Raw genomic sequence first — 25,873 nt, forward strand, 5'->3', positions numbered from 1 at the left:
GATATGTCATCAAGACTCATTTCAACCAATCGAATGTGATCCCAAATCAATCCAAGCTAATCTCAAGCCAAGAATGCTCCCTTATGGGTATACCAGTGTACCTCTTTAAAACACCTGTTCACCACCATCTCTTGTCTTCCCCCATCCAAAACCTTCATCTTTTCTACCCCCGTTAATTCATCCCAAATCCGCCTCTTTCAAATTCCCTGTTTTCTTTCCTGAAAATCCATGTAGTGTCCCTCTTATTTATCCCGTGTGCCCGGCCCAAGCCCTCTCCCTTCCACAGATCTCCCGATGTCGCTGTTCTCTACTGTTGTGGTGCTTCCCGATCTCTCCCTCTGTAGTCTTCTGCTCCCTTTGTTATGTTTTACGTGTGTTTCTGTTTATGTTTTGGTGTTTTATGCTTTAGCTCTTGCACGAGCCTAGATTTTATATACAAAACATATATATTTTAAGACATGTACAAAATATCAGAAGTTGGTTTCTTTCCACCTTTTGTATATTTTTGAGAAGGAAGTCAGCTTCCGCCTCGGAGTGTATGGACACGTGCTCACTGCCCATCCAGGCACAGGTGAAGCGGGCCAGACTCCAGGCCAGTGGATGATCAGCGAAAAGGTAGTCCGTACCATCAAATTGCAACCAGCGTTCTCTCCGACTCACTGACAACGCACACAAAGATGGCAGCACACTAGACATCAAATTGTATGCAGACATTCGATGCAACAAGTTGACATTGTTTTCGTACAAATTTACAAAGGGAAGCAAAACAAGGAAGTCCACTACAGGAGCAACTTACGTGGCCCATCATGCCCATCATTTCCGCCAATCTTTTCCACAATATATTGTTACTGATCGCGGTTAGGATGTTATAGACCGAGCGGTGGTTTAAAACCGCGACCTAACAAAACTCACCCGATTCCACCCGAACGTTGGTTGTATCGCACCCTAGCTGCTCAATGAGGGAAAAGACAAAAGCGACGCAATGCAAGAGGAAAACGGAGACGAAAAAAAGGTTTGAAATACTACTACATTTATTCCTACTATTTACACACAAGCAAAAAGACAGATGTCACGTTTATTTACAAGCACTAGACGCAGGTGACACAGTGCAAATTTAGCTTACCTATAGACTTAACTTATATCCCAGGACAGAACAAACAGAACGCTGACTCACGCGGGGAATGCCAGGGATGGCAGAAGGTGGATGGCTGGAGGGAGAGGAAAGGTCCAAGGGGGGGTCTTGCAGCTCAATCGTGCGTTTGGCAGCCGCCGTTCCTTTTTGTTGGCCCTGCTCCAAACCGCCGTTCAGGCCCCCTTTGGCGGTTGCCGGGTGTCGCTGCTGCGGCGGCCTCCGTCCGCTGCGTTCCCAGGACTTGTCTCACTGGTCTGGTCCCTCAACCCTCAACTCTTTCTTGCTTCTCTCACTCCTCACCACCGACTCCTCACCGCAACCAACTGACCACCGACTCCTTTCTCTGGCAACCGACTGTGACCAACTCCTTGCAACCAACTCCTCCTCTCTTAACAACCCTTCTTTTTCCAACCCAGAGTGCATCTCCCTTTCTTCTTCTTCCGGTTGCGCCTTTTATAGCGCCCCCAGCGATCACGCCGCCGGCGTCTTGGACACGCCCATCGGGGCGCTCACCTCGGCCCTGGCTGGTCGCACGACCCTCGGGCTCCGCCCCGGACGACGACGGGCGGGCGCGCCCCTCCCCTCCTCTGACGAGGTGGAGACACGCCTTTCTTCCCTGACTCGAGCCTCGTGGTCAATGGCGGTTATTGGAGGGGAGGTGATTGGGAATCGAGGGCTCAGCAATGACGAGAGGGGATGTAATATGAGGTCATTGGAGGTTTTGGAGGGGAGGGAAAGGGAGATTTTTGGGGATGGGAAGGAAAGGGGGTCTATTCTCTTTCACTGGTGCAATGGAGTATTTCAATTAATGGGAGACACAGCCTTATCCTAAAACACAGAATAAGATATAACTGTCAAAAGAAAAGATATATCGTGTCCTGCCTGTATGTTTTTATGGACTAACTACGGGAACGCCCTTTGACCTTTATACAACCACAACGGAGGGAGGAGGGGTGATATTTTACAACAACCTTTTACAACAACCTTTTACAACATTTTACCACCACAACAAAATAAAAAAAAACATTCTCATATTCACAACAATATCAACACAGCTCCAACCCAAGTGTGTCAGGTTTCCATTTACGAGACAGTCAAAACAGAAAACACGTGACTATAAAAACAAATGGTCATCGTCGGCCCAAGCTGACCTCACAAGTGGAACAATCATCATGTGATGATCAGACACCAACAATATTAAATTTATAACTGTTAACATAAAAATTAATGTGTATTTAGAAAACACCATGTGATCTGTTATGTCTATGTGCAAATACAGTATTAGGGATGGTTGGGATAAAATTCCCTCCCAAAAGAAGCATACTCCATGATACAATGTCATTTGAATAGGAAACCAGAAATGGAATGGATCTGGGTCGGGATCTGAAGCCAGAATTAGAATGGAGCTGGGTCGGGATCTGAACCAAGAATTAGAATGGAGTTAGGTCGGGATCCGAACCAAGAATTAGAATGGAGCTGAGTCGGGATCCGAACCAAGAATTAGAATGGAGTTAGGTCGGGATCTGAACCAAGAATTAGAATGGAGCTGAGTCGGGATCCGAACCAAGAATTAGAATGGAGTTAGGTCGGGATCTGAAGCCAGAATTAGAATGGAGCTGGGTCGGGATCTGAACCAAGAATTAGAATGGAGCTGAGTCGGGATCCGAACCAAGAATTAGAATGGAGTTAGGTCGGGATTTGAACCAAGAATTAGAATGGAGCTGAGTCGGGATCCGAACCAAGAATTAGAATGGAGTTAGGTCGGGATTTGAACCAAGAATTAGAATGGAGCTGAGTCGGGATCCGAACCAAGAATTAGAATGGAGTTAGGTCGGGATCTGAAGCCAGAATTAGAATGGAGCTGGGTCGGGATCTGAACCAAGAATTAGAATGGAGTTAGGTCGGGATCCGAACCAAGAATTAGAATGGAGCTGGGTCGGGATCTGAAGCCAGAATTATAATGGAGCTGGGTCGGGATCCGAACCAAGAATTAGAATGGAGCTGGGTCGGGATCTGAACCAAGAATTAGAATGGAGCTGGGTCGGGATTTGAACCAAGAATTAGAATGGAGCTGAGTCGGGATCCGAACCAAGAATTAGAATGGAGCTGGGTCGGGATCCGAACCAAGAATTAGAATGGAGCTGGGTCGGGATCTGAACCCAGAATTAGAATGGAGCTGAGTCGGGATCCGAACCAAGAATTAGAATGGAGTTAGGTCGGGATCCGAACCAAGAATTAGAATGGAGCTGGGTCAGGATCTGAACCAAGAATTAGAATGGAGCTGGGTCGGGATTTGAACCAAGAATTAGAATGGAGCTGAGTCGGGATCCGAACCAAGAATTAGAATGGAGCTGGGTTGGGATTCATATGCAGAATTGGAGTGGAGCTGGGTCGGGATCCGAACCTAGAATTGGAATGGAGCTGGGTTGGGATTCATATGCAGAATTGGATTGGAGCTGGGTCAGGATCCGAACCTAGATTTGGAATGGAGCTGGGTTGGGATACATATGCAGAATTGGAATGGTGGTGGGTCGGGATCCGAACCTCGAATTGGAATGGAGCTGAGTTTGGATCTGAACCCAGAATTGGAATGGAGCTGGGTCGGAATCTGAACCCAGAATTGGAATGGAGCTGGGTTGGGATCCGAATCTAGAATTGGAATGGAGCTGGGTTGGGATTCATATGCAGAATTGGAATGGAGCTGGGTCAGGATCCGAACCTGGAATTGGAATGGAGCTGGGTTGGGATTCATATGCAGAATTGGAATGGAGGTGGGTCGGGATCCGAACCTAGAATTGGAATGGAGCTGGGTTGGGATTCATATGCAGAATTGGAATGGAGTTGGGTCGGGATCCGAACCTAGAATTGGAATGGAGCTGGGTCGGGATCCGAACCTAGAATTGGAATGGAGCTGGGTCGGGATCCGAACCTAGAATTGGAATGGAGCTGGGTCGGGATCCGAACCTAGAATTGGAATGGAGCTGGGTCGGGATCCGAACCTAGAATTGGAATGGAGCTCGTCGGGATCCGAATCTAGAATTGGAATGGAGCTCGTCGGGATCCAAACCTCGAATTGTAATGGAGCTGGGTCGGGATCCGAACCTGGAATTGGAATGGAGCTGGGTCGGGATCCGAACCTAGAATTGGAATGGAGCTGGGTCGGGATCCGAACCTAGAATTGGAATGGAGCTCGTCGGGATCCGAACCTCGAATTGGAATGGAGCTGGGTCGGGATCCGAACCTGGAATTGGAATGGAGCTGGGTCGGGATTCGAACCTAGAATTGGAATGGAGTTGGGTCGGGATCCGAACCAAGAATTAGAATGGAGCTGGGTCGGGATCTGAACCAAGAATTAGAATGGAGCTGGGTCGGGATCCGAACCAAGAATTAGAATGGAGTTGGGTCGGGATCCGAACCAAGAATTAGAATGGAGCTGAGTCGGGATCCGAACCAAGAATTAGAATGGAGTTGGGTCGGGATCCGAACCAAGAATTAGAATGGAGCTGGGTCGGGATCTGAACCAAGAATTAGAATGGAGCTGGGTCGGGATCCGAACCAAGAATTAGAATGGAGCTGGGTCGGGATCTGAACCAAGAATTAGAATGGAGCTGGGTCGGGATCCGAACCAAGAATTAGAATGGAGCTGGGTCGGGATCTGAACCAAGAATTAGAATGGAGCTGGGTCGGGATCTGAACCCAGAATTAGAATGGAGCTGGGTCGGGATCTGAACCCAGAATTAGAATGTAGCTGGGTCGGGATCTGAACCCAGAATTAGAATGGAGCTGGGTCGGGATCTGAACCCAGAATTAGAATGGAGCTGGGTCGGGATTGGAACCCAGAATTAGAATGGAGCTGGGTCGTAGTGGGTCGGGATTCGAACCCAGAATTGGAATGAAGCTGGGTCGGGATTGGAACCCAGAATTGGAATGGAGCTGGGTTGGGATCCGAACCTAGAATTGGAATGGAGCTGGGTTGGGATTCATATGCAGAATTGGAATAGAGCTGGGTCGGGATCCGAACCTAGAATTGGAATGGAGCTGGGTTGGGATTCATATGCAGAATTGGAGTGGAGCTGGGTCGGGATCCGAACCTAGAATTGGAATGGAGCTGGGTCGGGATCTGAACCAAGAATTAGAATGGAGCTGGGTCGGGATCCGAACCAAGAATTAGAATGGAGCTGGGTCGGGATCTGAACCAAGAATTAGAATGGAGCTGGATCGGGATCTGAACCCAGAATTAGAATGGAGCTGGGTCGGGATCCGAACCAAGAATTAGAATGGAGCTGGGTCGGGATCTGAACCAAGAATTAGAATGGAGCTGGGTCGGGATCTGAACCCAGAATTAGAATGGAGCTGGGTCGAGATCTGAACCCAGAATTAGAATGGAGCTGGGTCGGGATCTGAACCCAGAATTAGAATGTAGCTGGGTCGGGATCTGAACCCAGAATTAGAATGGAGCTGGGTCGGGATCTGAACCCAGAATTAGAATGGAGCTGGGTCGGGATTGGAACCCAGAATTAGAATGGAGCTGGGTCGTAGTGGGTCGGGATTCGAACCCAGAATTGGAATGAAGCTGGGTCGGGATTGGAACCCAGAATTGGAATGGAGCTGGGTTGGGATCCGAACCTAGAATTGGAATGGAGCTGGGTTGGGATTCATATGCAGAATTGGAATAGAGCTGGGTCGGGATCCGAACCTAGAATTGGAATGGAGCTGGGTTGGGATTCATATGCAGAATTGGAGTGGAGCTGGGTCGGGATCCGAACCTAGAATTGGAATGGAGCTGGGTTGGGATTCATATGCAGAATTGGATTGGAGCTGGGTCAGGATCCGAACCTAGATTTGGAATGGAGCTGGGTTGGGATACATATGCAGAATTGGAATGGCGGTGGGTCGGGATCCGAACCTCGAATTGGAATGGAGCTGGGTTTGGATCTGAACCCAGAATTGGAATGGAGCTGGGTCGGGATCTGAACCCAGAATTGGAATGGAGCTGGGTTGGGATCCGAATCTAGAATTGGAATGGAGCTGGGTTGGGATTCATATGCAGAATTGGAATGGAGCTGGGTCAGGATCCGAACCTGGAATTGGAATGGAGCTGGGTCAGGATCCGAACCTGGAATTGGAATGGAGCTGGGTTGGGATTCATATGCAGAATTGGAATGGAGCTGGGTCAGGATCCGAACCTGGAATTGGAATGGAGCTGGGTCAGGATCCGAACCTGGAATTGGAATGGAGCTGGGTTGGGATTCATATGCAGAATTGGAATGGAGGTGGGTCGGGATCCGAACCTGGAATTGGAATGGAGCTGGGTTGGGATTCATATGCAGAATTGGAATGGAGGTGGGTCGGGATCCGAACCTAGAATTGGAATGGAGCTGGGTCAGGATCCGAACCTGGAATTGGAATGGAGCTGGGTTGGGATTCATATGCAGAATTGGAATGGAGCTGGGTCAGGATCCGAACCTGGAATTGGAATGGAGCTGGGTTGGGATTCATATGCAGAATTGGAATGGAGTTGGGTCGGGAACCGAACCTAGAATTGGAATGGAGCTGGGTCGGGATCCGAACCTAGAATTGGAATGGAGCTGGGTCGGGATCCGAACATAGAATTGGAATGGAGCTGGGTCGGGATCCGAACCTAGAATTGGAATGGAGCTGGGTCGGGATCCGAACCTAGAATTGGAATGGAGCTCGTCGGGATCCGAACCTCGAATTGGAATGGAGCTGGGTCGGGATCCGAACCTGGAATTGGAATGGAGCTGGGTCGGGATCCGAACCTAGAATTGGAATGGAGCTGGGTCGGGATCCGAACCTAGAATTGGAATGGAGCTCGTCGGGATCCGAACCTCGAATTGGAATGGAGCTGGGTCGGGATCCGAACCTGGAATTGGAATGGAGCTGGGTCGGGATCCGAATCTAGAATTGGAATGGAGCTGGGTTGGGATTCATATGCAGAATTGGAATGGAGCTGGGTCAGGATCCGAACCTGGAATTGGAATGGAGCTGGGTCGGGATCCGAACCTGGAATTGGAATGGAGCTGGGTCGGGATTCGAACCTAGAATTGGAATGGGTCCCCCCCCCCCCCCCTCCCCTTCCCACGCCTCCTGCCCCCAAGCCCTCTCCCTCCCACACTTCTCCCTGCTCTCAAATGTTATGTTTGTGTGCTTCCCCTTCTCTCCCCATCTTGTCTTCCGCTCACTCTTTTTGTATATTTTGTTTGTCTGGTTGATTTGTTTGTGAAATAAATGTTAGCTCTTTCACGAGCCTCGATTCAGTATACAAAAAAAAAAAAATGGACCTGGGTCAGGATCCGAACCTAGAATTGGAATGGAGCTGGGTCGGGATTCATATGCACAATTGGAATAGAACAGGGTCGGGATCCGAACCCAGAATTGGAATGGAGCTGGGTCGGGATCCGAACCCAGAATTGGAATGGAGCTGGGTCGGGATTGGAATCCAGAATTGGAATGGAGCTGGGTCGGGATCCGAACCCAGAATTAGAATGCACAAATAGGTTGAATAAAATGGATTATTGAAGCCAAGGGTTGAGCACGTTTGTAACCCCGTCATCCTGTCATGGGCATCACAACTGCAAACGTTACCTCATCATTTAATGGTTTAAATATATCATATTGACCTGAGCTTATATCATCATGATGAGTTGATCAAGTTGCTTGATTAAATAATGATCAATATCAACAAAAACAAATCCCTTGTTGACTTGGGATTTCATTTTAAATTTGTTCATTTTAAATGGGATTTCATCACGTGCTCCTCAGAGTAGAGTAAGGAAGTTACTGACCACTGATTGCTGTGTCATTGCTTTCCGTTCCTGTGAGAACAAGAAGGTCAAGTGGGGGACAGGGGGACAGGGGGACAAAGGAGATATGAATATGACTATTTTCACACAAACAAAAATCACAAATTCACAAATTAACAATAATACTCTTTCAAAGCCTCAACCACGTAATCACCAAATATTTTCAAACTTTACCTTATTGTTAAATGTGCATTATCATTACCATTGTGGAGCAATGGCTCAATTTCTTTTGTGAATTACAACTTTGTCTATCAGGATAAAACACACCTGTAACTCTGTGTTAGCCCTAGGGCCGGTGTTAGGGTGTTATACCTGTAACTCTGTGTTAGCCCCAGGGCCGGTGTTAGGGTGTTATACCTGTAACTCTGTGTTAGCCCCAGGGCCGGTGTTAGGGTGTTATACCTGTAACTCGGTGTTAGCCCCAGGGCCGTTGTTAGGGTGTTATACCCGTAACTCTGTGTTAGCCCCAGGGCCGGTGTTAGGGTGTTATACCCATGGCCGGTGTCACTTTCAGGGTGTTAACCCCAGGGCTGGTGTTCAATCCGATTGTCGGATTGACGTTCTCGACTCTCGATGCCGTTCCTGAGATTGGCAGAGTGACGCTGTCGACTCTCGACGCCATGCCTGCGATTGGCAGATTGATGTTATCAGCTTTCGGTGCCATGCCCATGATTGGCGGGTTGATGTTATCGACCCTCGGTGCAATGTCCACGATTGACGGATTGATGTTATCGGCTCTCGGTGCAATGCCACAATTGACGGATTGATGTTATCGACTCTCGGTGCCATGCCCACAATTGGCGGATTGATATTATCCGCTCTCTGTGCCATGCCCACAATTGGCGGATTGATATTATCCGCTCTCGGTGCCATACCCACAATTGGCGGATTGATGTTATCCGCTCTCGGTGCCATGCCCACAATTGGCGGATTGATATTATCCGCTCTCGTTGCCATGCCCACAATTGGCGGATTGATATTATCCACTCTCGGTGCCATGCCCACAATTGGCGGATTGATATTATCCGCTCTCGGTGCCATGCCCACAATTGGCGGATTGATATTATCCGCTCTCGGTGCCATGCCCACAATTGGCGGATTGATATTATCCGCTCTCGGTGCCATGCCCACAATTGGCGGATTGATATTGTTACGGTACGCGGTTAAAGATGGTATGTTTGCCGAGCGGAGGCTCCGCGACCGAACAGTGCTTCCCTGACTAAAACCCGATTCACCCCAAACTTTGGCCGTATCGCGCCGCAGCTGCCCAATATGGAAACCTCGAAAGCGACCGAACGAGAATGAAGAAGAAGAAGAAGTACGGAGGAATAACAGGATTTATTAAGTATTTTCACAAGCCAAAGCAACGAGAGCAGTCGGTTATATACAGAAAATGGAAGGAGCAGACACACAGTGAAATCATTAGCTTACCTATTCAAGCTTAATTAATAAACCCCAGGACAACATTAAAGACAGACGGACGATCACACTAACACGGGGAAATGCAGGCAGGAAGGAATGGCTTGGAGATGGGTGGCTTTTAGAGGCAAGGAAGGTTCAGCGGGTGCTGGGCACGGTCGGGCCAGAAGGCACCGCCGTCAAGAAGCCGAGCTTTGGTCCCAAACTGCGCGGGCGAAGTTCCTTTCTCCGTACTGCTGCCTCGTGCGCTCCTTGCGTTGCCCCGGTCCGTTTCTCCTGCAGCGCGGCACGTCTCACGGCGGCTCGGTCACACCTGCTCGTCTCCAGCGCATCTCCTGGACCCAGAACTCATCCCTCCTCTCCGCTCATCCCCTTTTGGGAGCATACCGCCGCGGGTTATATAGGCCCCGCCCTTCACCCTTTTCGAACCTTCCCCAAACGTTCTCTCTCCGCCCCCTCAAGCCAAACCCCTCGTTCTGGGTTGGATGAGCGGGGCCGACTTACTCCTCCCCTCTATGACGAGGTGGAGACCCGCCTTTCTTCTTCGGCGTTACCTCGTGCGTAATGGAGTTAACTGCTGCAAAGTGGACGGCAGATGAAAATGCAGCAAAGTGCAAACCTGGCACTTGGAAGCTGCCATGGGGCGTCGGAGGGCCTACTCTTATTTAATTCGGTGCAATGAAGAGTCAAACTAGTGGGAAACACATCCTTAGCCTACACAGAGAATAAGGGACTAACTATTTAAAAGGATATATCGTGTCCTGTGTGTAGGTTTATGGAATTAACTAAGAGGACGAGCTGCGACCATTTTTTACTTTACGAGGGTGTTACACACAACAAAACCATACTTTTCACATTCGTTACACTTTCTCAAAATTGTTACACTTCTCAAATCCGTTACACTTCGCAAATCCGTTACACTTCTCAAATCCATTACAATATTATCCGCTCTCGGTGCCATGCCCACAATTGGCGGATTGATATTATCCGCTCTCGTTGCCATGCCCACAATTGGCGGATTGATATTATCCGCTCTCGGTGCCATGCCCACAATTGTCGGATTGATATTATCCGCTCTCGTTGCCATGCCCACAATTGGCGGATTGATATTATCCGCTCTCGGTGCCATGCGCACATTTGGCGGATTGATATTATCCGCTCTCGTTGCCGTGCCCACGATTGGCGGATTGATGTTATCGGCTCTCGGTGCCATGCCCGAGATTGGCAGATTGATGTTATCGGCTCTCGGTGCCATGCCCGCGATTGGCGGATTGATGTTATCGACTCTCCGTGCCGTGCCCACAATTGGCGGATTGATGTTATTGGCTCTCGGTGCCGTGCCCGCGATTGGCGGATTTATGTTATTGACTCTTGGTGCCATGCCCGTGATTGACGGATTGATGTTATCCACTATTGGTGCCATGCCCACAATTGGCGGATTGATATTATCTGCTCTCGGTGCCATGCCCGTGATTGACGGATTGATGTTGTTGACTATCGGTGCCATAAATTGGCGGATTGATATTATCCGCTCTCGGTGCCATGCCCACAATTGGCGGATTGATATTATCCGCTCTCGTTGCCATGCCCACAATTGGCGGATTGATATTATCCACTCTCGGTGCCATGCCCACAATTGGCGGATTGATATTATCCACTCTCGGTGCCGTGCCCACGATTGGCGGATTGATGTTATCGGCTCTGGGTGCCATGCCCGCGATTGGCGGATTGATGTTTTCGGCTCTCGGTGCCATGCCCGCGATTGGCGGATTGATGATATCGACTCTCGGTGCCGTTCCTACAATTGGCGGATTGATATTATCTGCTCTCGGTGCCATGCCCGTGATTGACGGATTGATGTTGTTGACTATCTGTGCCATGCCCACAATTGGCGGATTGATATTATCCGCTCTCGGTGCCATGCCCACAATTGGCGGATTGATGTTATCGACTATCGGTGCCATGCCCACAATTGGCGGATTGATATTATCCGCTCTCGGTGCCATGCCCGTGATTGATGGATTGATGTTATCGACTCTCGGTGCCATGCCCGTGATTGACGGATTGATGTTATGGACTCTCGGTGCCATGCCCGTGATTGACGGATTGATGTTATCGACTGTCGGTGCCATGCCCACAATTGGCAGATTGATATTATCCGCTCTCGGTGCCGTGCCCACAATTGGCGGATTGATATTATCCACTCTCGGTGCCATGCCCGTGATTGACGGATTGATGTTATCGACTCTCGGTGCCATGCCCGCGATTGGCGGATTGATATTATCCGCTCTTGGTGCCATGCCCGTGATTGACGGATTGATGTTATCGACTATCGGTGCCATGCCCACAATTGGCGGATTGATATTGTCCGCTCTTGGTGCCATGCCTGTGATTGACGGATTGATGTTATCGACAATCGGTGCCATGCCCACAATTGGCGGATTGATATTATCCACTCTTGGTGCCATGCCCGTGATTGACGGATTGATGTTATTGACTGTCGGTGCCATGCCCACAATTGGTGGATTGATATTATCCGCTCTTGGTGCCATGCCCGTGATTGACGGATTGATGTTATCGACTATCGGTGCCATGCCCACAATTGGCGGATTGATATTGTCCGCTCTTGGTGCCATGCCTGTGATTGACGGATTGATGTTATCGACAATCGGTGCCATGCCCACAATTGGCGGATTGATATTATCCACTCTTGGTGCCATGCCCGTGATTGACGGATTGATGTTATTGACTGTCGGTGCCATGCCCACAATTGGCGGATTGATATTATCCCCTCTCGGTGCCATGCCCACAATTGGTGGATTGATATTATCCCCTCTCGGTGCCATGCCCACAATTGGCGGATTGATATTATCCCCTCTCGGTGCCATGCCCACAATTGGCGGATTGATATTATCCTCTCTCGGTGCCATGCCCACAATTGGCGGATTGATATTATCCTCTCTCGGTGCCATGCCCACAATTGGCGGATTGATATTATCCGCTCTCGTTGCCATGCCCACAATTGGCGGATTGATATTATCCGCTCTCGGTGCCATGCCCACGATTGGCGGATTGATGTTATCGACTAATGAGTGGCTGTGAATCGATACATTTTAAGTCCCTCTCCAACTGGTTGGTACATCATACGTGGTACAGCATTCTGTCATTTTTAAACGAATGATCAGCTCCCGTGTGCTGATTCGATAAGCTATTGACTCATTCGATAAGCTATTGACTCATTCGATTAGCGATAAGCTATTGATGAAAGGTTTCATACTTGTATCCTCGTGTGAACTGCAAGTTTTATACAAAATACAGAACTGGAGGTCTCCGGGTTACAAAGAGATTCCGTTCCGAACAATCGTTCATACAGTCAATGAATCGATAGGCCAAAGATTGATCAAGTGGATTAATCAGAAAACCAGATGGTGTTCATAGAATACTTACCCTGTGCAGTCAACTTGGTGTGAGCCAACTCTTCTGTTTTTTAAGGGTTTTTTTTCTTTGATCCAATATGGCTGCCAGACCACGTGGGCGATGACATCATAAACTTATATTCTCTAATGTAATTGTTGCGTAGATCACGCTCAATAAATTTCAAACTGATCAGACTAAGCGTTGTCCCTGTCGAATTATGATGTCACAATTAAGGCTCCAATGACGTCATCGTGAACAACACTTATTCCCCATATGGAGTCCTTTACAATGACCCACGTTTCATTTTTTTCCATGTAGCGGTTTTGGAGATATAGATGTAGACGTGCAACGTTTTTTGTTTTTTTCCAAGATGGCGCCTGTACCAAGTGACCTATGACGTCATAATTATTAAAATATTCTACAAGAGGAGGCACTGGCGGATATGGTGAAAATTTCGTGTCAATCAGACGAAGAATTTCAGCGAAGATAATTCATAATGATCAAATCAAGCGTTGTACATATTGAATTATGACGTCATAATTAAGGTACCGATGACGTCATAATTAACATATCTTATTCCCCATGGGGAGTACTTGGCAATGAGCCACGTTTCAACAAATTTTTCCATTGAGCTGTTTCGGACATAGAGAGGTGTAACGTTTTTCCAAGATGGCGTCAGTACCACGTGGCCTATGACGTCATAATTATGAATAAAAAAAATGATACAGGCAGAAGCCCTCCCATGGTAAAATTTCGTCTCAATCAAACCATTGGTTGCGGAGAAAATGAATTTTAAAAATGCAGACACGTGCGCCACACGTATGCACGCACCCGAATGCCTAACCGTGCTTTTTGTTTTGTGCACGCAGGGTAATAATTGCAAATAATACTGCACTTTCTGAAATGTGCAGCAAAACTCTAATATTAATCCTGATGAAGAGGTCACTTACACGCAAGGAAGGAAAGAAGGAGGAATTATAATGAATGAGGGAGGCTGCCATTGCACCAAGAAGAGGAAATGAAGAATGTCTGTGTACTGCATAATGTTCCTTTAAGATAACGTGTAATAATCGTGCGAAGAGTAGTAGTTGGTCACGTGGGTTAAATAAAGAATGGACTCCATTTCACGGATGATGCACAGTGACCGGACGTTTGTGTGAGATACCTCCTCTATGACGATGATGCACAATGACCGGATGTTTGTGTGAGATACCTCCTCTATGACGATGATGCACAGTGACCGGATGTTTGTGTGAGATACCTCCTCTATGACGATGATGCACAGTGACCGGATGTTTGTGTGAGATACCTCCTCTATGACGATGATGCACAATGACCGGATGTTTGTGTGAGATACCTCCTCTATGACGATGATGCACAGTGACCGGATGTTTGTGTGAGATACCTCCTCTATGACGATGATGCACAATGACCGGATGTTTGTGAGAGATACCTCCTCTATAACGATGATGCACAGTGACCGGATGTTTGTGTGAGATACCTCCTCTATGACGATGATGCACAATGACCGGATGTTTGTGTGAGATACCTCCTCTATGACGATGATGCACAGTGACCGGATGTTTGTGTGAGATACCTCCTCTATGACGATGATGCACAATGACGGGATGTTTGTGAGAGATACCTCCTCTATAACGATGATGCACAATGACCGGATGTTTGTGTGAGATACCTCCTCTATGACGATGATGCACAGTGACCGGATGTTTGTGTGAGATACCTCCTCTATGACGATGATGCACAGTGACCGGATGTTTGTGTGAGATACCTCCTCTATGACGATGATGCACAATGACCGGATGTTTGTGTGAGATACCTCCTCTATGACGATGATGCACAGTGACCGGACGTTTGTGTGAGATACCTCCTCTATGACGATGATGCACAGTGACCGGATGTTTGTGTGAGATACCTCCTCTACGACGATGATGCACAATGACGGGATGTTTGTGAGAGATACCTCCTCTATAACGATGATGCACAATGACCGGATGTTTGTGTGAGATACCTCCTCTATAACGATGATGCACAATGACCGGATGTTTGTGTGAGATACCTCCTCTATGACGATGATGCACAGTGACCGGATGTTTGTGTGAGATACCTCCTCTATGACGATGATGCACAATGACCGGATGTTTGTGAGAGATACCTCCTCTATAACGATGATGCACAGTGACCGGATGTTTGTGTGAGATACCTCCTCTATGACGATGATGCACAATGACCGGATGTTTGTGTGAGATACCTCCTCTATGACGATGATGCACAGTGACCGGATGTTTGTGTGAGATACCTCCTCTACGACGATGATGCACAATGACGGGATGTTTGTGAGAGATACCTCCTCTATAACGATGATGCACAATGACCGGATGTTTGTGAGAGATACCTCCTCTATAACGATGATGCACAATGACCGGATGTTTGTGTGAGATACCTCCTCCATAACGATGATGCACAATGACGGGCTGTTTGTGAGAGATACCTCCTCTATAACGATGATGCACAATGACCGGATGTTTGTGAGAGATACCTCCTCTATAACGATGATGCACAATGACCGGATGTTTGTGTGAGATACCTCCTCTATGACGATGATGCACAGTGACCGGATGTTTGTGTGAGATACCTCCTCTATGACGATGATGCACAGTGACCGGATGTTTGTGTGAGATACCTCCTCTATGACGATGATGCACAATGACCGGATGTTTGTGAGAGATACCTCCTCTATAACGATGATGCACAATGACCGGATGTTTGTGAGAGATACCTCCTCTATAACGATGATGCACAATGACCGGATGTTTGTGAGAGATACCTCCTCTATAACGATGATGCACAATGACCGGATGTTTGTGTGAGATACCTCCTCTATGACGATGATGCACAGTGACCGGATGTTTGTGTGAGATACCTCCTCTATGACGATGATGCACAGTGACCGGATGTTTGTGTGAGATACCTCCTCTATGACGATGATGCACAATGACCGGATGTTTGTGAGAGATACCTCCTCCATAACGATGATGCACAATGACCGGATGTTTGTGTGAGATACCTCCTCCATAACGATGACGCACAATGACCGGACGTTTGTGTGAGATACCTCCGCTATGACGATGATGCACAGTGACCGGATGTTTGTGTGAGATACCTCCTCTATAACGATGATGCACAATGACCGGATGTTTGTGTGAGATACCTCCTCCATAACGATGATGCACAATGACGGGCTGTTTGTGTGAGATACCTCCTCCATAACGATGATGCACAATGACCGGACGTTTGTGTGAGATACCTCCTCGATAACGATGATGCGCAATGACCGGACGTTTGTGTGAGATACCTCCTCTATAACGATGATGCACAATGACCGGACGTTTGTGTGAGATACCTCCTCCATAACGATGATGCACAATGACCGGACGTTTGTGTGAGATACCTCCTCTATAACGATGATGCACAATGACCAGACGTTTGTGTGAGATTCCTCCTCTATAACGATGATGCACAATGACCGGACGTTTGTGTGAGATACCTCCTCTATAACGATGATGCACAATGACCGGACGTTTGTGTGAGATACCTCCTCTATAACGATGATGCACAATGACCGGATGTTTGTGTGAGATACCTCCTCTATAACAATGATGCACAATGACCGGATGTTTGTGTGAGATACCTCCTCTATAACGATGATGCACAATGACCGGACGTTTGTGTGAGATACCTCCTCTATAACGATGATGCACAATGACCGGATGTTTGTGTGAGATACCTCCTCTATAACGATGATGCACAATGACCGGACGTTTGTGAGATACCTCGTCTATAACGATGATGCACAATGACCGGACGTTTGTGTGAGATACCTCCTCTATAACGATGATGCACAATGACCGGATGTTTGTGTGAGATACCTCCTCTATAACGATGATGCACAATCACCAGACGTTTGTGTGAGATACCTCCTCTATAACGATGATGCACAATGACCAGACGTTTGTGTGAGATACCTCCTCTATAATGACGATGCACAATGACCGGAAGTTTGTGTGAGATACCTCCTCTATAACGATGATGCACAATGACTGGACGTTTGTGTGAGATACCTCCTCTATAACGATGATGCACAATGACCGGACGTTTGTGTGAGATACCTCCTCTATAACGATGATGCACAATGACCGGATGTTTGTGTGAGATACCTCCTCTATAACGATGATGCACAATGACCGGACGTTTGTGTGAGATACCTCCTCTATAACGATGATGCACAATGACCGGACGTTTGTGTGAGATACCTCCTCCATAACGATGACGCACAATGACCGGACGTTTGTGTGAGATACCTCCTCTATAACAATGATGCACAATGACCGGACGTTTGTGTGAGATACCTCCTCTATAACGATGATGCACAATGACCGGATGTTTGTGTGAGATACCTCCTCTATAACGATGATGCACAATGACCGGACGTTTGTGTGAGATACCTCCTCTATAACGATGATGCACAATGACCAGACGTTTGTGTGAGATACCTCCTCCATAACGATGATGCACAATGACTGGACGTTTGTGTGAGATACCTCCTCTATAACGATGATGCACAATGACCGGACGTTTGTGTGAGATACCTCCTCCATAACGATGATGCACAATGACCGGACGTTTGTGTGAGATACCTCCTCTATAACGATGATGCACAATGACCGGACGTTTGTGTGAGATACCTCCTCCATAACGATGATGCACAATGACCGGACGTTTGTGTGAGATACCTCGTCTATAACGATGATGCACAATGACCGGATGTTTGTATGAGATACCTCCTCTATAACGATGATGCACAATGACCGGATGTTTGTGTGAGATACCTCCTCTATAACGCTGATGCACAATGACCGGATGTTTGTGTGAGATACCTCGTCTATAACGATGATGCACAATGACCGGATGTTTGTGTGAGATACCTCGTCTATAACGATGATGCACAGTGACCGGATGTTTGTGTGAGATACCTCCTCTATAACGATGATGCACAGTGACCGGATGTTTGTGTGAAATACCTCGTCTATAACGATGATGCACAATGACCGGATGTTTGTGTGAGATACCTCCTCTATAACGATGATGCACAATGACCGGATGTTTGTGTGAGATACCTCCTCTATAACGATGATGCACAGTGACCGGATGTTTGTGTGAGCTACCTCCTCTATAACGATGATGCACAATGACCGGATGTTTGTGTGAGATACCTCCTCTATAACGATGATGCACAATGACCGGACGTTTGTGTGAGATACCTCCTCTATAACGATGATGCACAGTGACCGGATGTTTGTGTGCGATACCTCCTCTATAACGATGATGCACAATGACCGGGCGTTTGTGTGAGATACCTCCTCTATAACGATGATGCACAATGACCGGATGTTTGTGTGAGATACCTCCTCTATAACGATGATGCACAGTGACCGGATGTTTGTGTGAGATACCTCCTCTATAACGATGATGCACAATGACCGGGCGTTTGTGTGAGATACCTCCTCTATAACGATGATGCACAATGACCGGGCGTTTGTGTGAGATACCTCCTCTATAACGATGATGCACAATGACCGGGCGTTTGTGTGAGATACCTCCTCTATGACGATGATGCACAATGACCGGACGTTTGTGTGAGATACCTCCTCTATAACGATGATGCACAATGACCGGATGTTTGTGTGAGATACCTCCTCTATAACGATGACGCACAATGACCGGACGTTTGTGTGAGATACCTCCTCTATAACGATGATGCACAATGACCGGACGTTTGTGTGAGATACCTCCTCTATAACGATAATGCACAATGACCGGACGTTTGTGTGAGATACCTCCTCTATAACGATGATGCACAATGACCGGACGTTTGTGTGAGATACCTCCTCCATAACGATGATGCACAATGACCGGACGTTTGTGTGAGATACCTCCTCTATAACGATGATGCACAATGACCGGACGTTTGTGTGAGATACCTCCTCCATAACGATGATGCACAATGACCGGACGTTTGTGTGAGATACCTCGTCTATAACGATGATGCACAATGACCGGATGTTTGTATGAGATACCTCCTCTATAACGATGATGCACAATGACCGGATGTTTGTGTGAGATACCTCCTCTATAACGCTGATGCACAATGACCGGATGTTTGTGTGAGATACCTCGTCTATAACGATGATGCACAATGACCGGATGTTTGTGTGAGATACCTCGTCTATAACGATGATGCACAGTGACCGGATGTTTGTGTGAGATACCTCCTCTATAACGATGATGCACAGTGACCGGATGTTTGTGTGAAATACCTCGTCTATAACGATGATGCACAATGACCGGATGTTTGTGTGAGATACCTCCTCTATAACGATGATGCACAATGACCGGATGTTTGTGTGAGATACCTCCTCTATAACGATGATGCACATTGACCGGATGTTTGTGTGAGCTACCTCCTCTATAACGATGATGCACAATGACCGGATGTTTGTGTGAGATACCTCCTCTATAACGATGATGCACAATGACCGGACGTTTGTGTGAGATACCTCCTCTATAACGATGATGCACAGTGACCGGATGTTTGTGTGCGATACCTCCTCTATAACGATGATGCACAATGACCGGGCGTTTGTGTGAGATACCTCCTCTATAACGATGATGCACAATGACCGGATGTTTGTGTGAGATACCTCCTCTATAACGATGATGCACAGTGACCGGATGTTTGTGTGAGATACCTCCTCTATAACGATGATGCACAATGACCGGGCGTTTGTGTGAGATACCTCCTCTATAACGATGATGCACAATGACCGGGCGTTTGTGTGAGATACCTCCTCTATAACGATGATGCACAATGACCGGGCGTTTGTGTGAGATACCTCCTCTATGACGATGATGCACAATGACCGGACGTTTGTGTGAGATACCTCCTCTATAACGATGATGCACAATGACCGGATGTTTGTGTGAGATACCTCCTCTATAACGATGACGCACAATGACCGGACGTTTGTGTGAGATACCTCCTCTATAACGATGATGCACAATGACCGGACGTTTGTGTGAGATACCTCCTCTATAACGATAATGCACAATGACCGGACGTTTGTGTGAGATACCTCCTCTATAACGATGATGCACAATGACCGGACGTTTGTGTGAGATACCTCCGCTATGACGATGATGCATAATGACGGGATGTTTGTGTGAGATACCTCCTCTATAACGATGATGCACAATGACCGGATGTTTGTGTGAGATACCTCCTCTATAACGATGATGCACAATGACCGGACGTTTGTGTGAGATACCTCCTCTATAACGATGATGCACAAGCCACAATGACCGGATGTTTGTGTGAGATACCTCCTCTATAACGATGATGCACAATGACCAGACGTTTGTGTGAGATACCTCCTCTATAACGATGATGCACAAGCCACAATGACCGGACGTTTGTGTGAGATACCTCCTCTATAACGATGATGCACAATGACCGGATGTTTGTGTGAGATACCTCCTCTATAACGATGATGCACAATGACCGTATGTTTGTGTGAGATACCTCCTCTATAACGATGATGCACAATGACCGGATGTTTGTGTGAGATACCTCATCTATAACGATGATGCACAATGACCGGATGTTTGTGTGAGATACCTCCTCTATAACGATGATGCACAATGACCAGATGTTTGTGTGAGATACCTCCTCTATAACGATGATGCACAATGCCCGGATGTTTGTTTGAGATACCTCCTCTATAACGATGATGCACAATGACCGGATGTTTGTGTGAGATACCTCCTCTATAACGATGATGCACAATGCCCGGATGTTTGTTTGAGATACCTCCTTTATAACGATGATGCACAATGACCGGACGTTTGTGTGAGATACCTCCTCTATAACGATGATGCACAATGCCCGGATGTTTGTTTGAGATACCTCCTCTATAACGATGATGCACAATGACCGGATGTTTGTGTGAGATACCTCCTCTATAACGATGATGCACAATGACCGGATGTTTGTGTGAGATACCTCCTCTATAACGATGATGCACAATGACCGGATGTTTGTGTGAGATACCTCCTCTATAACGATGATGCACAATGACCGGATGTTTGTGTGAGATACCTCCTCTATAACTCTGATGCACAATGACCGGATGTTTGTGTGAGTACCTCGTGGTCGCTTGCAAATCCAGTCGAGACGGTCCTCACACTGAAAGCGACGCCATTGTGAACGGCGTACGCTCAGCGCGACACAATTTCTCACCCCATCGTCATCGGCCTGATGTCCGCTCTCTTCAAACTGTGAGAAATGGAACTGAACCAACAAGGGAAAGGTGTGCAAGAATGCACTGTCAACGCATTGCAGGGCATCTGCTGGCAAAACAATCATGGCGGCAGAAGGCGGTCAAACGAGAAAAAGAAGGCAAACTTTATGCCAACTGAACGTGTAAGCTGTGTCGGGCAACAAATGGATGTAAAGGTCATCAGGAGTAAATTTTCCAACATCGTAAATACATTATGAGAAGGGGAAGGCGTGGGTGGTGATCGCAAGCACACCTTCCACACCTTTCAACCCACTTCCTTTGAATGTGACAAACCTACATACGCCTTCGTAACCATGGATAAAGCATTATCCAGGCAATAGGAGACTCGGATAAAGTTATCCGGAAAATGACCACTGTATCCAGGGGATAAGGTTATCCCGGCTTTGAGCAAAGGAAATTATCCTGGGGATAAATTTTATCCCCTGGATTAATTATTTGTTCACAGGATAGTGCTTATCCGAGCTTTGAGCAATCGGGGCCTGGTTTCGAAATTTGGAGATTGCTCTTACATTTTGGTGAACTGTTGCTTGTTATTTTTTTTTCCACATGAGTGTGGTTCCTGGAAGACCAATGTCAAATTGAGGGAAAACATTGTTGCAAGGAAGTATGTGGGTTGGGCTAGAAAGGGTTAATGGGGCTCATAAAGATTGTAGTTCAGGGGATGACATAAGATGGTGGCTTGAAGGCCTGGATTGAAGGGTCAGACGGGACAGCCTCTGGAAGGTCATTCCTTAGTTAAGTACAGGTTAAAGAGCAACTTTGTAAACTGTTTAAATTGTAAATGTGTTCGTTTTCGATCACAAACATTGTGAAACATGTCCCGTTTCACTAGTATTTGGTTAAAAGGCCTACATACTCCAACTGTTCCGAATCCCGGTCACAACCAACTTGTGTCCTGTGTGCGTTGTTCCCACCTTTTTGTTCCAGGTCATGTGAGTGCGCCCTGTGTGGGCCGTGACACCCAGGTACATAACACCCAGGTACACGTGACACCCATAATATTTATACGGATCACAATGGATATCATTATGAATCAATATAAGAATTTCAATGCCGCCTGTCCTGTTCATCTTCCTGTTCATCTCCATCTCTGATGGTAGTATCTGTGCAAAGCACGTCATCATTTAACCACGCTGGGTACTTCCCAGAGACTCGAAGAGGTACCCAATCGAACAGTAAAATGGCTTTATCTCAACCCGGGGGAAGAAGCCAGGTTCACCAGCAATGGAGACTGACCGATAATGGATGAGTGGATAAACAGAGGTTTGTGAAACAATAAATACTTTTTCTTTTTCTTTTTGACATGATCAAGGTTCATGGAATAGTTAGAGCAGAATGGAATGGAACAGAATTGAAAGGGGGAAACACCAATGGCACAGCACAAGTTAAAGTGAGAGCAAAGAGGGGAAGGAGGACGCATGTGGATGAACAAGCTCACATAAGCTGAATGAAACACAGCAAGAAGAGAAAGAGGAAAGTGGGGATGAAACAGAAAGGAACAAAGCGACCGACAACAAGAGATGGAGGAGAGCAGGGCAAATTTTTTTTACAATAACCTGGAAAAGGGGAGTGCTTGGGAATGCGGTCTGTTGTGGTAGAAGAGATCACAAGTATGGATGGGGAATGACCCGAGGTAGTGGGGATCAGCTGCCTTGAAGCCTTGGAATGGAAAATGGGACTGAATAGACTAGCAAAGTCACAGGACACAGAAAAGAAGAGCAAATTAGAGGAGGTGAGCATTGTGCCTGGATTTGAGTTTAACGAGAAGAGGATTACTGGCAGAACGTGTACACACTGCAGAAACCTGGGAGGAACAGATCCCAGAGAAGGTAGAGAGTAAAACCACCGTTTAGAGGCCAATTTTCCCCACAAAGCGGGGGTTGGCCTTTTTCGGGGACCGTGGTTGTTGTTGTTTTTTTGGTCCCCTTTTTGAAGCAATGTTTTACGGCCGGATGCCCTTCCTGCCGCCAACCCTGTTTGTCGCCTTTTTACGACACACAGGGAATTACCAGTGAACTGGTACTCAATTAGCCGACCTCGGAAGGATGACAGGCTGAGTCAACCCCCCTGGCGTTAATTCAGCGATCGACCGGGATTCGAACCCAGGATCCTTGGATCCTAAGCTGGCACCCTAGCCGCTAGCCCAACACCAGGGTTTGAGAAGGTAGAGAGTGCAAGACCAAAAAGGAGGTTATAGAATGCAGAGCGGCCACCAACCTCTCTGCGATGTCAAAGTAACAGGAATAGGAACTCGGCTTCATTGCGAGAGATCAACAACATTTCCATAGCATCAACAAGGGCAAGGTGTGAGGCAGGGGTGGCAGCCCAAAACGGAGAGCAGTACTACATCAAGCTGTGAATGAAGAACTTGTAGGTTGTCAAAACTTCAGATTAGCCATGCGAAGACCTTGCAGGACTTAGAATGCTCAGTGAATGGCCGACTTTGGAGGCAATCTTGGAAATATAGTCTTCTCAAGTAAGATCACACAAAGATGAGGCCAAATAGTTTGAATAACCACATCTTCAAGTGATTTGTTTAGGAAGTAGATGGGAGGGATTGCCGGACGGTCCTTTTGAAGAGACAGTGTGAGTGTGAGGGATTTGTCAGGGTTGAAAGACCTATTCCGAGTGTTGGGCCAGCTTCTATCAAGGTCTGCGTAGAGGGAAGCGGTTGCTGCATTGCTGCCTGTCTGGCGGATGAGAGATGATTCGGGAGAGGGTTAAAACATCAGAAAATGTTTAAGCAGGATTTTTCCGGGGAATCAGAAAGATCATTGAGAAATACGAGGAACAAGACCAGCCTCGATGGTGTAATGGGTAGAGCGTCCACTCAGAGTCTGTGAGGATGGCAGTTCGAACCTTGGCTGAGTCATCTGAAAGACTTTCAAAATGGTGCATGCTGCTTCCTTGCTTGACACTCAGCATTTAAATAGGATCGAGCATGGACAAACAACCATAGGTTGGCAATCATAGCACAGGCTTTCGGCGTAATGGCCATCTTCTGCCTCAACGTTGTTTTCAAGGGAAATCCTATTATATTATCCTAAGACTGGGTCCAAGGCACTGCCTTGGGACATTTCAGCCTTGATAGGATGAGGAAATGAGAATATCCCTCCCGTTAAGAGCTACACGGTGATGATGGGAGTAGAGGAAGTCAGCAAGCCATGAGAGGAGGTGGCCTTGGAAACCATAAGCAGAGAGTTTGGAGATCAAGGTGAGATGCCAGACTGTATCACATGCTCAAGATTCGTCGAGAGAGCCAGCCCTGATCCCACGTATGACATTGTAGGCCTCCATCCATTGTTGGGAGAGTAGAAACAGCATGCCAATGTAGAATTACAGGGTCTGAAACCAAACTGATGATCTGAGATCAGGCCGTTGGAGAAAAGGCAGGATTTCATGTCAGCTGCACCGATTGATCCATTACCTTTCTTGTAATTGGAAGCAAGCTAATAGGCCTGTAGTTCAGAGGATCCATTTTTGCACCATGTTTGTGTATTGCAGCGATGTTGGCTAACTTCCAGGCAGATGGAAACTGAACCAGAGAGAATGATTGGATCTTCTTGATTGGAATGCATCATAGGCTGAGAGCATGGCAGTGCCACTGATGAAATGCTCTCCTTATTTTAGGGTCGTAATTTGGAATTTGACCATGGTTCGGGCGATAGCTTGCCTATCTTCACGAAGGACACCATGGGATCTTTAACATCCACAAAATAATGCTGGCAGATGGGACGCCCAGTTTAACGTCCACCATTCTGCCAACCTCAGGTCCATTCTGCCAACCTTAAGGATCAGATGAACAGAGCAGAAAGGGGATGAGAGAGAGCGGCAGAGTGGGTCTTTAGGTCACATGCACTGATGCCGTCTGGGTCTGTCGCAGAATCGGAGTCGTGGTTTGCCAGAAACCTCCCCACCTTCACATGTGAGGAAGATGCAGTATCCAAGAGCAATTGCGTATGAGAGAGTGGGGTGGGCAGTGGGTGAGAGGGGTTGAGTACACCCTATTTCCAAGCAAACACACAATTGAGGCATTTGGCATTCTCCCAAGCAGAGTCGGCTGTGGTGCCATTTCAGGAGAAGGAAGGGATGGAGAGGGTGCATATTCCAGAGACAGACTTCAGAAGGCACCACCAGGTCTTTGAATGAGGAAAGAGGTTTGAGAGTTCAGCCTTGAGGTTGGCCAGATGTTGTTTTCTGGCTATCCAGAGAGTGGGCACACACTTGGCCAGGCTTGTTGTAATCATCTGAGGTTATCTCCAGTTGGCTTTGCCTTCCAGGAAGAGAAGGCAAGTTGTTTGAAGGCATGGATTCTGTATATCAGGGGTGAGAGGATGGGTATTACAACTGCAGATGAGATAATATAAATCTGTGCATAAGAAAATGCGAGCTTGTGTGGAAGGATTTCCAGGCAGTGTTAACGTCAGGAGAGGTGGAAATGAAGGACCTGTCTTGACATGTGACGTGAGACGGCAGCTTGCAGTCCCTACCAGTCAACTTGAGTGAACTACCAGGATACTCTGGTGTTGAGGCAGCCCTGAGAATAGCCAGAGATGTTGACTTTTACAATCATATGATCAGAGTCTACTATTGGAGCAGAAGAAGAACTGAGGACTGAGGAACTGAGACATCGCTGTTTGGAGGAC

At 47.3% G+C, this 25,873-nt stretch overlaps 1 protein-coding gene across 1 annotated transcript in view; it reads right to left on the reverse strand.

Annotated features, from left to right (window-relative positions):
* Positions 1–25,873, reverse strand: part of MRC2 (mannose receptor C-type 2) — a 323,383-nt gene that overhangs the window by 119,638 nt on the left and 177,872 nt on the right. Inside the window, exons 15-17 of the mRNA XM_078779556.1 lie at positions 21,073–21,217; positions 7,939–7,968; positions 493–659 (exon numbers count right to left, since the gene is read on the reverse strand). Of these exons, the coding sequence (XP_078635682.1) occupies positions 493–659; positions 7,939–7,968; positions 21,073–21,217 (342 nt within the window). The remainder of the gene's footprint in view (positions 1–492; positions 660–7,938; positions 7,969–21,072; positions 21,218–25,873) is intronic.

The sequence above is a fragment of the Myxine glutinosa genome, chromosome 6 (assembly GCF_964187855.1).
Source record: "Myxine glutinosa chromosome 6, kmMyxGlut1.1, whole genome shotgun sequence".
Taxonomy (NCBI): Eukaryota; Metazoa; Chordata; class Myxini; order Myxiniformes; family Myxinidae; genus Myxine; species Myxine glutinosa.